Below are 13023 nucleotides of genomic sequence, written 5' to 3'. Positions count from 1 at the left end.
TGCCCGCTTCCAGGTGGGGGGATGGGAAGTGGGTGAAACCTCTGTGCGGACCTGAGAAGCCGGGTCATCCTCCCGGTCATCCAGGCACCTGGGGCTGTCCAGAGACAGTCCCTGGTCCTGCTGCTGCGAGGAGGAAACAGCAGGATCAGCTTCCGTAATGAACTAGCTGCCGAGAAGGCTCCTGGAGGATGCAACGGGGTCCTTTGGGCCAGCCCCTGTGAATCTAAAGGGCTATATGAGCCTTCCTGGGAGAGAGAAAGGGAGCCCCCTGGATGTGACCTCTTGCTGTGAGCTGGCCAGGCCCCCAAGAGGACGGAGGGCTTCTGTCAGAGACTGGATTCAGATACGGCGTGCGCTGCTGGGGTGGGGAAGACCGACTGGAGGACGTTAGGTTGTCGTGGCCTGGATCAAGTGAGCGGTGGAGAGAACAGGAGAGAGGCCTGCCCTCGGCAAAGAGCTGACCTTCTCTGAGAAAGGCTGATTCGCTCTGGGTGCTGCGTGAGCCAATTCCTTCCTGAGGGAGGGTGAGCCTGCCGGGCCAGGGGGTGTGAGGCAGCTCCAGAGCACAGTGGGGGACAAAGGGAGCCAGCGCCACGCCAGCCACCACAGTGATGCGGCTTCGTAGGTGGTATGAGCAGCGAGGTGCCCCTCCATCTTCAGCCAGGGCTCCAGGGCTGGCTTCCTCCCCGGGCCGCCCATCTCCTTGACCAGGGCTCCCCACTGGGGCCAGGTGACTGGGGGTCCCAGGAGAGGAAGTCCCAGCAGGGATGGCCCCCGATGGCCAGCTCAGAGAGAGACTGGGGATTGTTGTTGGGAGGGTTCCGTCCCACGGTTTTGTAGGGTCACACCGGGTGGTGACCCCCCCAACCCCGCCCAGGCCCACCCTGGGGAGGCCGACCTGTACCCAGCCCCGCCTGGGGGGCCAGGCATCCCAGTCACCCCGTGTCATGTCTTTAATATTCTCCACCGCTGCCCTGCATCATCGAAACTTCTCTTTGCAGAGAAAGGAAGTGAAGGTCAAGGTCACGGCATGGCCAGGCCTGGGGTGGAGGCCCAGTGCACCACGGAGCCAAGCGGCTGAGAGGTCACAGCACACCCGTGCGGCCTTGTTCAGCCAGCCTTTCTCACGTGTGTTAGAACACAAACCCTCTTCTCCCTAAACAGCCAACAATGCCCGTGGAACTTGCACTTTGCAGTCCCGGCTTTGGGAAATGGTGCGATGGCCGTGGCTGTGGACAGCCCTGGGCTGAGGTCCAGCTCCTGCACTTACTGTTTAATTGAGGGAAGTTGTCAATGTCTCAGGGTCTCCGTTTTCTTCCTGCAGCCTGGGGATGCTGACGCTTGCCTCCCAAGACGGCCGCACTGAGAAATGGGCGTGTGGGTCCAGCTCCCAGCCCTCGGGGGCTCGTCGTGAGCGTTCTGCAAGCACCATCATTGCCCGACTCCGAGGACGAGTGCCAGAGGCCCGACCCTAAAAGTACGTGACTTCCTCTGCGTCTCTCTCAGCTGCCAACGGCAGAGCTCAAAAGATAACTCAGGTAGACCACCCCAGGCTCTCCCAGAGCCCCCCCCCCCGGCACACACCCCTCAACCCCTGTCGGGGGCCCCTGCCTCCATCCCTGGGGGCGCTTCTAAGTGGGAATCAGAGCCCTTCCTGCCGGAACAACCCAATAAGAAGGTGTCGCTCGCCCTCTAAGAGCATTCTCGAGGAATTATTTGACAAGGCTGGGGTATTCTTCCCTGCTTCCCAGAAAACATCCTGGGAGATGGAGCCCACGGACCTGGAGCTGGGCCAGCCCAGAGCGAGGCAGAGAAGCAAACATCAATACAGACTCATTCAAAACATCTCGAGCCTCTCCTCCTTGCCTGGGCCAGGCCTGGGCGGTGTGACCCTGAAACATGGAGCCATCTCTTTCCTGGGTGTGTTGGTTTCCCATGGCCTCCAGCTGGCTGAAACTGGCCAGCATGATGCCATCCCCCTCGATGGAAGTGGCTCCAGGGCAGGCCCGTGCCCAGGCCTCAGCGGTCGGCTCAGGACACCCTCCTGGCCGTAGTGATTGGCTCAGGGCTGGGGACACAACCCAGCTTGTTTCAACCAAGAGATTGTCTCAGCCACTTTGATCAATAATTGGGGAAGACACCTTCTTTCTCCTGCTAGACCTGTGTGAAGGAACACTGATTACTGCTCACAGCTATGGGGGGACTAGGAGGGAACTTGTGGTTGAAGCTGAGACCACGGAAGGAGAGCAACAAGATGGAGAAAACTTGGGTCCTGGAGAACTGCAGGAGCAAGATTTGCCTGCAGCCCACCCAGCCTTGGACTTTTTATTTGCAAGAGGTCAAAAATTGTCTTTATTGTTAAAGCCTGTTGGAGTCAGTGTTTCCATCACTTGTAGCCCAAAGCTCCCTAACCAACACTAGTACCCTCCCCACTTCACAGGCGAGGAAACTGAGGCTCAGAGAATAGGTGACATGCCCTGCATAACAGAGCTGGGCCTTTAATGTCGACACCACCCTCATTCCCACAGTCACACGGTACCTTGTGGGGTGGAAACTCTAGATATTTCCTGGGTTAAGGAACCCCCCAAGCAGAACCCTTACCATCACTTTCTTCCATCATAGTCACTTTGGTGTCCAGGATCTCCCAAATTGAGACTCTGAAGTCCCCGATGATGGGAATGCCCCTTCCCCACCCAACCAAGGTCCGACGTCTGCAGTCGTGGGGCCACCCTGCGGGCCATGGTTCCCCTCCACGCCTGCCTGCCTCCCTCCCTGCCTGCCCATAAAACTTCCCCAGCCCTTAGACCCACCAAGATGCCGACAGGTGTGCAGGCCGAGAGCACTAACACTCTGCGACACAAACGCTCTCCTCCTCTAGTTGCCAGATCTCCGGCTCTGCTCAAACCTGAGAACCCGCTGCAAGAGCTGCCCCCTCCCGTAGTCCTTCTTCAGGGAAGCCGGCCACGCACGGTCATTCCCAGGGGGTCCCATTGCACATAGACAGTTTCCTGCTGTGGCTGCCCTTTTCCTCCCAGAAGCAGAGAGGGAGGGGAAAGAAGGCATCTCCCTCCCTCGGGGAGTCGGGTGGGAAAGCAGAGTCCACCAGGCTTTGCCACAAGCCCCACTGGCCAGCGCATCTAACAATTCCTTGTTCTGAAGGTGCCAGTCTGTTCCTGAAAGCCCGGAGTCGTTTCCTGAGCTGTTTCCAGGGCCCCCAGGGCCCCACCTCAGTAGACGCCTGTCCTGAGACCCCAAGCCCCACAGAAGGATTTCAGATTCCCCATTGTTTGCAGGTAAGAGGCTCAAATCTTGCGAAAGAAACCTGAGAAGCAGGGCTGGGGTTGCTGCGGGAACGAGGGGACCTCCCGCCCTGGTCTGCAGCGCCACCTGGTGGTCAATATGGGGCGGTGCAGCCTGATCCAGAGGGCGCGCTGGAGCACAGGTGACTCTCGTCTCCATCAGACCCTCCACTACAGAGGGGATCACAGCCTGGGATGCTGGGCCAGGAAGACTTGGGGCTTGGGCAGTGTCTGAATGTGAGAACTGCCAGGGACCCAGGACCTCAGCAGACCTAGGCTCACCAGCCTCGGAGAGCACCCAGGCAGTCTCTCCATATCTCCTCAAAGGCCGTCCCTCCCGTTTCTCAACAGTAAACCAACCAGGTCTTCCCTGGAGTAGCAGGAAGAGCCTGAACTAGGAGGGAGAAGGTCTGGGTTTCCATTCTGAGCTGCTTGGACCAGTAATTTAAAATTTTGGCCTCAGTTTGCTTATCTGCAAAGGAAAGGGACCCTGGATCCCTCTTTCTCGTTCTGTTTCAATATGTTTTGGATTTAATTCCTTGAGCCAAAAGGAATTTAATGCAATTCCTTGAGCAGAAAGAGCCTAGGATTAGAGGATTTCAACTACAAGCAATACACAGACTGGGTATATTCCTACACGGCAGCCTGACATAGCAGCATCCCAGAACCCTCCAGTAGAAGTACCACATGCACATGTGCACATGCAAGCCCACATGCACATGCGTGCATCATTCTGTTTCTCTCTCTCCCTCCCTCTTTGGCCTCCTTGACTTTACTACATGTAGTATCTACAGGGGCTTTTCTCCAGATGATTTTTAATTCTTGAGTACCTCATTCTTTTTGTCTTCCTAACATCAGCATAAGAAGTGGAACTCAATATACATTCCTTGGTTAGATGGATGGATGGATGAATGAATGAAGGATCAGATGGATGGAGAGATGTTTGGGTGGATGGATGGATGGGTGGAGAGATGCTTGGGTGGATGGATGGATGGGTGGATGGATGGATGGGTGGGTGGGTGGACGGATGGATGGATGGATGGATGGATGGGTGGATGGATGGTTGAGTGGGCAGGTGGATGGATGAATGGATGGGTGGATGGATGAATGGATGGGTAGATGAGTGGTTGAGTGGATGGGTGGATGGATGGTTGAGTGGATGAATGGATGTGTGGATTCATGGTTGAGAGGATGGATGGATGGATGGATGAATGGATGGATGGATGGATGGTTGAGTAGATAGATGGATGGATGGATGAGTGAGTGGATGGATGGATGGATGGTTGAGTGGATGGATGGGTGAGTGGAGAGAAGAATGGGTGGATGGTTAGATGAGTGGATGGATGGGCCAGGTCAGAAGGACCTCACAGCACACATGTGCTTGTCCCTCTCAGCACTTATCATGGTTCCCACCATCTATTGATTTGGGTGTCCCTCTTCCTCACAACACCATGTGCTCTACGAGGGCAGGGCTCAGTCTGCCTCTCTCCCAATTTCATTGGCAGCACTGAGCCCAGGGCCTGGTGCACAGTGTGTGTTCAGGAAATATTTGTCATAGAAGAGACTGGGGTAGGGGAGGGAAGAATAGGGGAGACCAAATTTTCATTATTACAGAAAACACAAATGAATGGGGACAGCATTTATTGAGATTACGTGAAAACTGTAGATGGAGTTTTAAAGATGGAGTTTTAAAATGCATGTCAACTACTTTATCTGAAATCCAAAGAGCCGCACAGTCATGGGGCAAAAACCTGGATTTATTGAATGGTTATTGTCGCTTCTTCAGGAAAAGTAAGTGATAGGTCCTGAGCTGATATCAGAACAAATGGATGCAGCTCAAGAAGAGCCAGAGACGCCTTCTTGGTCTGCCCAGAATGCACAGCACAGCACCCAGCCCTCAGCGGATGCTCAGGGAGCATGTGATGTGAACTGAACCAAGCAGAGGAGCCAGCACAGTCACGTTTCAATGTCATATGCAATTTATTCTACTTGTTCAAGATCGGTTATCCACAGTATTACACTCTGAGAATATCCAATAAATAGAAATACTCACATATCCCGAATGTTCTGTATTAATAGCAGTTAATGTTATTTAACAAATTAATCTCATGAATTGAAAATTAAGACTATATTATAATTCTGTCCAAGTTCATTAAGTGAAAACACTGTACTTTCAAGTGTTAGCTATCAAATACGATTCAATTTGTTTTAAGTAAAGTAAAAAGCATTAACTGTTAACATGGTGTAATGGAGAAAATTCTAGACTAAAATACTTCAATTCTAGACCCATTTCCTCTTTAATTCATTTCATGACATTATTTAAATAACTCCCCCATTCCTTCTCTGGTTTCCCATTGTGTAGTGAGTACCCAGTACCTCCCCAGTGGTAAGATTATTTTTTTAAAAGGCTGTGAAAATGCTTGGAAAAATATAAAATAGTGATATATATATATATGTATATTATGTTATTTATACTTATCATAAAGATTTTCATATTAATTGAATGCCTTTGAGTCACTGCTGTGTAAATAAAAACAATATCCCAGCAATGCAGGAGAAAAGTGAAAGAGCATGCATGTCTACTGAAAGCAACATTAGCAATATATTTATGACTGACCTATTTTTAAAAGAACTTATGTGCACTATCAAATATCTTCAAAAATGTGAAATATTATGTATTTGATAGAGTGTCAAATGAAAGGATGGATAGATGGATGGATGGATGAATGAATATGAAGATGGTTGGATGAATGACTGGAAGGATGGATGGATGGGTGGGTGGATGGATGGGTGGATGCATGGATGGATGGATGGATGGATGGGTGAATGAATACGAAGATGGATGGATGAATGACTGGAAGGATTGATGGATGGGTGGATGGATGGATGGATGGATGGATGGGTAGATGGATGGATGGGTGGGCGGGTGGATGGTGGATGGATGGATGGAGGGACGGATGGATGAATAGAAAGATGGATGGATGAATGACTGGAAGGATTGATGGATGGATGGATGGATGGATGGATGGATGGATGGATGGATGGATGGTTATTGGGTGGTAAGTGATAGATGTCAATGGTGAGCAAAACCAGAAAGGGCCATTTGGACCAGTTAGGATGGTAAAGAGTCTGGGAGCTCTGGGGTGTGGAGGTGATTTGGGTGATGGCAGGGCTGCCTTTGTGCTTGGTGTGAAGATCCCTGTGTCTGGAGCTCTGGGCATCCCTGGCACCCTGCCCACTTCTCCAGCAGCTCCTCTCACCCTCCTGGAGATGTTGCTTGCCTGACAACTACGCAGACAACTGGCTTCCTGGCAGCAGGCAGAGGCTGTGTTTCCGTCATCTCTGGGGCTCATCCGAGCTCTGGATGTGGGACAGAGGAGGCTCCCATCAATGCTTGATAAATTAAGAACTGAGCTCAATTCATGGCTACCTGCACGGAGAAGGAGGTCGTCTGGGTCAGTTTGCATGCAGGAAAGGAGAGATTCATGCAGAAAAACCCCGGGGAGTGTGGGTAGTGAAGGGCTACCACCAACCCTGAGGACGGGCCTTCTATTCTGCTGGACAGTGAGAGATTGTACCCCAAATATAAGGGCAGCCACTCCCAGAAGGCACAGAGGAGTGGGATCCGCAGTGGCTGTGGCCTGGTTGGGTGAGGGAACCCCTTAGGAGGTGAGAGGTGCAGAGAAAGAAGCACAGGTGGGGGGCGGAGCCCAGGACGCCTTGTCATAGCCCCGGGGCCCAGGGCCAATCTCAGGCTGCTCTGTCCCTCCCTGCCCACCTCTGGCAGCGTTTGGAGGCAGCAATCATGGAAAGCTGCCAAACGTGGCCCGTGATCATTTCTTTTCTTCTTCTTTTTAATCTCAAACCTTTACAAAAATAACCGTCTTGGCATTTCCCACAGTATTGTCAGGTTTATACGAGCAATACTGCACTCTAAAACGCGTGTGGTTCATCCGTGGTGAGCTACATTCAGGCCCAGAAAGAAGTCCACACCCTTCTCAGACAGCTCAGAAAAGCATCTTCACACTGGAGGTTCAAATATTTAAAGTCACGGATGCTGGTTAGAGCAGTGCGGTGACGTGTGCCCATTACAGCACCCAGGACACCAGCGATGGGTGGCAGAGAGGACAAGGTTTCCGGGACATGGGACTGAGAATAACCGTTGGGATCACTCAGCCCTGAAGGTGCCAGATGCCGTGCCAGGGCCCTTCATGCGTTTCCTCGTCTGATTCTCACAAGCCCTCTGCGCGGTGGTACTGCTATCACACACCCGCTTCTGCAAATGAGCCCCAAGGGCTCAGGGCCTCACCCAGGACCGCCCATAAGTGGAGGGGGAGATCTGGGATTTGAGGGGCCGCGGGGGCCCGCTCTCACCCTGCTGCACTGCCACTGGTTCCGTGGGGCCCGTGGTTGGGTAAATCAATAGAATCCTGTTGCTAACCCACTAATCGTCCGTGTCCCCCTCTCTGACTGTTCCTGGTTGCTTTTCAGGAGGGGAGGATGCATCTCCACTTGGGGTACGAAACGCTGACACCCACAAATCTACTCTTTGCCAAAGCTGCCAGGACGCACGGTGCGGTCACCGTCGGTGGCGAAGGCAGGACGTGTGCGTCAGACGCGGCTGGTTCCTCACCCACCTTCAGGGCAGTGGGGCCTCCTATTCGTAGAACACCTGGTAGCTGAAGTTATCCGACTGGGCTCTGACGTTGTACTTGCCAGTCACTCTCTGGTAGCGCACGATGAGCAGGGCGGCTGCCCCCGTCACCAGGGCAAAGACAGCCACCACGATGAGGACGAGGTACCCAGCTCCCAGGCCTGGTTCCGCACGTGGAGTCTCGCCTGCAGGGGACAAGGCAGGCACAAGGTGGGAGGTCTGCCCGCACCCGGAGGAGCACGTCTCCACGGGCCTGGTACAGCCTGTGGTCCCAGCATCGGAACGTTGTTGTGAGTGTGGAGCAGGGGGCTCAGGACAGAATCCCCAGCACAGCAAGCTCTCCACACGTGGCTGCTTCATCACATTGTTATCTGGATGTGACAGATCTGAGGCACCACGGCAGTGAGGCCCCGAGGGTGTTCCCGTGTACCTGTGGGTTCCCAAAGGTGACAAGGCAGGTGTCCCAAGCCCGGGAGAGCACAGCAGCCAGGACAGCTCAGCACGACAAGTGTTCTGGCCGAGAGGGGGAGGCCGTGTGGGAGCAGCAGGCCCTCCGAGGGGAGGCGAGGAGCTCAGCTGGACTCCCCACGTGGAGACACACTGGGCCTGCACACTCTACAGCACGGAGGAGCAAGGGGGGCGATAAAACACAGGACAGCGTGGACCCAAAAGAGTCGGAAATAGGGACTCAAATAAATACACGTACACCATGTTCATAGCAGCATTGTTCACAACAGCCAAAAGGTGGAAACAATCCAAGTGTCCATCAATGGATGATGGATAAACAAATTGTGCTCTATCCCCACAATGGAATATTATTCAGCCGTAAAAAGGAATGGAGTTCTGATATACACTACGACATGGATGAACCTTGAAAACATCATGCTGAGTGAAAGAAGCCAGCACAAAAGACCACACAGAGCATGATCCTATTTATAGACCTATCCGGAATAGGAAAAACCAGACACAGATAGCGGACCTTTCTTGCTTTGGGGGACTGGGGGAAGGGGATGGGGAGTGAATCCTAATGGGTACAGAGTTGCTTTTGGGGTGATGAAAATGTTTTGAAACTAGATAGAGGTGGTGGTTGTACAACGTTGTGAACGTGCTAAATGCCGCTGAACTGTTTATTTTTAAATGGTTAACTTACGTTAGGTGAATTTCACCTCAGTTACCACAGGGGAAAACTGTGCCGCCTGAGAAAGGAGGAGGCCACCAGCCGGCCCTCTGGCCTGCCCCCGTCCCCCAGGGGAGAGACCTGCCCACCTCCAGGAAGAAGGCAGGTGCAGTGGAGCACAGCGTGAGTGGGGGTGACACGCTACAGGGCACAGCAGGAGGCAAGGTGTATCCGGCATCACGTGCATTTCCCTCCAGTCTCCCTGCATCTCAGGGTGTCCACCTCCGCTTATCAGGAAGGTCTGGTTAGGAAAGAACCTTCCTGGGCTACAATGGGCACTCCAGATCCTGTTTCCCCGGGCGGTTGCCCAAGTGGACGCTACCCTGGGTCTCCCAGGGTGTGGCACAGGCATGGGCAGTCAGCAAAGTGGTCCAGCGAACAATGGCACTGGGGGCTCCCTCCAGGCTGCCTGGATGGTGAGCCAGCTGTAACCTGGGCAACGCCCTCCTCCAGAGGGAGGAGCACACTGGGATGGGGACACTGGGGACAGTTGCTGGAGCAGCCGCAACCTCCCAAGGAACCTGAGGCACCCAGACTCTGGGCAGCTAGCTTCCCTGACAACTCCTTCATTGCTGGTCTCTAAATCCAGCCTCCAGGGGGCACTATAGTGGGCCCTTCCCTCTCCTCCTCTGCCTCAGGTGAGGGGCCATCCTGTGAGCACAAGCCGGCTGCCCGCACTGAGGATGCTGAAGCAGAAAAACAGAAGAGACGGGCCCCTGCCAGCACCATGGAGCCCAGACCAGCCCCAGACTGCCAGCTCCGGAGACAAATGACCCCATTTGGTTGTTGCCTCTCCGGCTGAGTCTCTTTCACCTGCAGCCAAATTCTCCTAACCGACCCACTGACTCAGGGCTGCTCCAAGTGGGGTCCACACGCCAGGGGTGTGGACCTGGTCACCCTGGTCCAGGACCGTTACTGGTCCACATGAGATCGTTACGAACGGAGAGTGAGCATGTGTCGCAATGTGACCTGTCCCATCTGTGAAGGTGTCTCCCTGAACAGGGCATCTACCTGTCCAGGTGAGACCACTCATGTGGCATGAGCTGTGTGCCGGTCATGCACAGTTGGACCACTTGTCAGTCTGTGATGGGTCAGAAATTTAAATAAAAAACAACTGGCCCTCCACTAGGATAGCTTGAGCAGCCCACACCCACGTGCAGGGCGGTGGTGATGATCACCTCAGGGGATGCACACATAGTCCTTTTGCAAAGATGCTGACCTGTCACTGCTTCTGTGAAGGGAACACAGCTCGTGAGGGAAGGTGATGGAGGATCTGCTGTCATGCGTATAATCCAGGAGCAGGGAAATGGCCCCTTCCAGGGGTCTGAGTCCCAGCCCAGCCGCTATCTGGGGACCCCCAGGGTCCTCACTTCTGAGCAGCCTCAGTAATTGTTCCAGATCCTTCCTGTTGGGACATTTGAGCATCCCATGGACATTGGCGTCAAACTTTCTCTAACTCTTCATGCAGAGAAGCTCTAATGAATGAGAAATGATGAGTTATCTCAATATGATGAGCGTGGGTGCACGGTGGCAGGGGTAGAGCGTGGACACATGGTGGGAGGGGGCAGAGCATGGTGTGCACAGTGGGAGGGGGCAGAGACAAGATCTTGAAGGGACTTGTCTGCCAGCCTCTTCTCCCTCTGCAGTCTCCAACAGTCTTTCTGTTAATATACACTATTAAAATGCAGTCAAGTTCCCACCAATTGGGAGATTCCATGTTTCTAAATGATTTTTCTGTATATTTGTATGACACAGTTATGGAGCAAACAAAAGCTAATAATACAGTAAGAAAGAATGATGAACAAAGTAAATAATTATAATCCTTATTATTGAATCCAACCATGTACACCCTAATATATTTGGTGTTCTCTGCAATCGCTACATTAGCACAGTGCTCTGCCAGTTACAGAGGATAACTAACACTTATCCAGCAATTTCTATAGACAAGGCTCTGTATGAAGTAGGAATTATTATTATTATTATTATTATTATTATTATTATTATTATTACCATTTTATAGATGAGGGAAATGAGGCACAATGTAGCAGACCCAAAGTCAGTGCCAGGTTTTGAATCCAGGCAGCCTAGTTCCAGCATCACATATCTTAGTCTCACAAAGGATTGTTATTTACTGTCATCTTATTAGGCATTCACAACAACCTTGTAAGGTATGTACAGCAGTTGTTATAACTCCCATGTTGCAGAGAAAAATCAGAGTTCTTGACACATAGCAGACAGATGAAATAATGAATAAGTGGGTGTATGGAGAAATGATGGAGGCATGGATGGATGGATAGAGGGGGAGGTGGGTGGATGAATGGATGGATGAGTGGATGGATGGAGGAATGACGGATGCATGGATGGATGGATGGATGGATAGATAGAGGGAGAGGTGGGTGGATGAATGGATGGATGAGTGGATGGATGGAGGAATGATGGATGCATGGATAGGATTCAGAAGATTCAGTAAGTTTCTGTAAGACCTCATGGCTCATAAGTACAAGAGCCTATATTCAAGCTCAGGTCTCCTAACTCCAAGCCCAGTGCTTTTTCCGCTCTAGTTTTGACATTTTCTGTAATATCTATGAATAGATAGAAGATTCCATTTCTATAAATGAGAATGAAACTCATATATATTCTATTTCATATTAGGGCCCCCATGCAAGTTCTCCTCAGAAATTTAAGAAAATGAAAGACATCAGAAAAGCATGCTGTCCCAGGGCTGAGGCCAGCAATCACCTGAGGACCGGTGCACACGTCATGGCCTAGAACCCAGCTCCAGAGACTCTGAGTTAGTGGGCATGGGGTGTGGCCTGGGATCTGTGATTTTTTAAATTTCCCAAAAGCTTTGAATGAGAACCCAGCAGTTGAGAATCACTGGCCAAGCAGCCCTCTCTCCTCCTGTTGCCCAGCTTCCTTCCAAAGTCCTGATCAGCACTCACATCCCAGCTCATACCCAGCATCCAAAACCCAGAAGTTCTTGTACAGGGAAATACAGAGAGGCAAGGAGGGCCATCAGAGTTAGGAAGAAAAACAACAAAAAAGGAAAATCAACCAGGCTTAGGTTTAGCTGCAAGAAAGAGAAAAACTCAAAGTACAGTGACAAAGAAAATGGAATTTTATTTCTTTCTGGCATAAAAATTGGAGGTCAGAGCCCGGGCTTGGCCCTGCAGCTTTGCTTCACGGTGTCCTTGGGAACCGGGCTCCTTCCAGATCCCGTGCCATGGTCCTCAAGGTTCAAGATGGCGGCTGGCTGCAGCCATCTCCCCTGCATGTCAGGCCGCAGGATGGGGGAAATGACAAAGAAGAAAGGGGTAGAGGATGGGCACCAGGCGTTTTTAAGGAGGCCACCACTTAAAAAGTTGTCCCCTGACATTCCTATTTGCATCTCATTCCTATTTGCATCTCATTGGCCAGAACTTACTCACATGGCCGCACTTAGCTGCCAGGTTGGTTGGGAATTACAGTTTTTATTCCTAGTGGCCAGGTGCCAGCTAAAAACTGGGGATTCTATTACTATGGAAGAAGAGGAGGACAGACATTGGGGTACAGCTAGCAGTTTCTGTCTTAATACCCAGAGCACACAATTTCCCCAAACCATTTTTTTTCCCAAAACAATAGGATAGATCTCAAAGAAAATAAAATGTTTTCCTGCAAAATTGATGAGGAGCTTTGAAAATACATGGAATGTAATTGACTTAAGGAAAATTTTATACTGAGGCAGAACAGCAATGCCATTTTTTGCATCTTCTGATTTAGCAGAGCCCAGAATAAAACCGCTTTCTCATGTGCGTGCGCACTGGCACATACATGCACACTGGCACTTACATTAACATACAGAATTTGACCTGGCTGCAGCCTGAGTTCCTTCCTTGTAACAACCCAGTCAATGT

The 13023-nt window shown here is 51.7% G+C and overlaps 1 protein-coding gene across 1 annotated transcript in view; it reads right to left on the bottom strand.

Moving 5' to 3' along the window:
• Nucleotides 1-7956: 7956 nt before the first annotated feature.
• UMODL1 (uromodulin like 1) overlaps nt 7957-13023 on the bottom strand; it is a 59875-nt gene continuing 54808 nt past the window's right edge. The window contains exon 22 of the mRNA XM_058523408.1: nt 7957-8138. Within this exon, the coding sequence (XP_058379391.1) occupies nt 7957-8138 (182 nt within the window). The remainder of the gene's footprint in view (nt 8139-13023) is intronic.

This window comes from Diceros bicornis, chromosome 27 (genome assembly GCF_020826845.1).
Source record: "Diceros bicornis minor isolate mBicDic1 chromosome 27, mDicBic1.mat.cur, whole genome shotgun sequence".
NCBI classification, from domain to species: domain Eukaryota; kingdom Metazoa; phylum Chordata; class Mammalia; order Perissodactyla; family Rhinocerotidae; genus Diceros; species Diceros bicornis.
The sequence above is the reverse complement of the archived record's forward strand: the minus strand, read 5'-3'. Positions and strand labels throughout refer to the sequence as shown.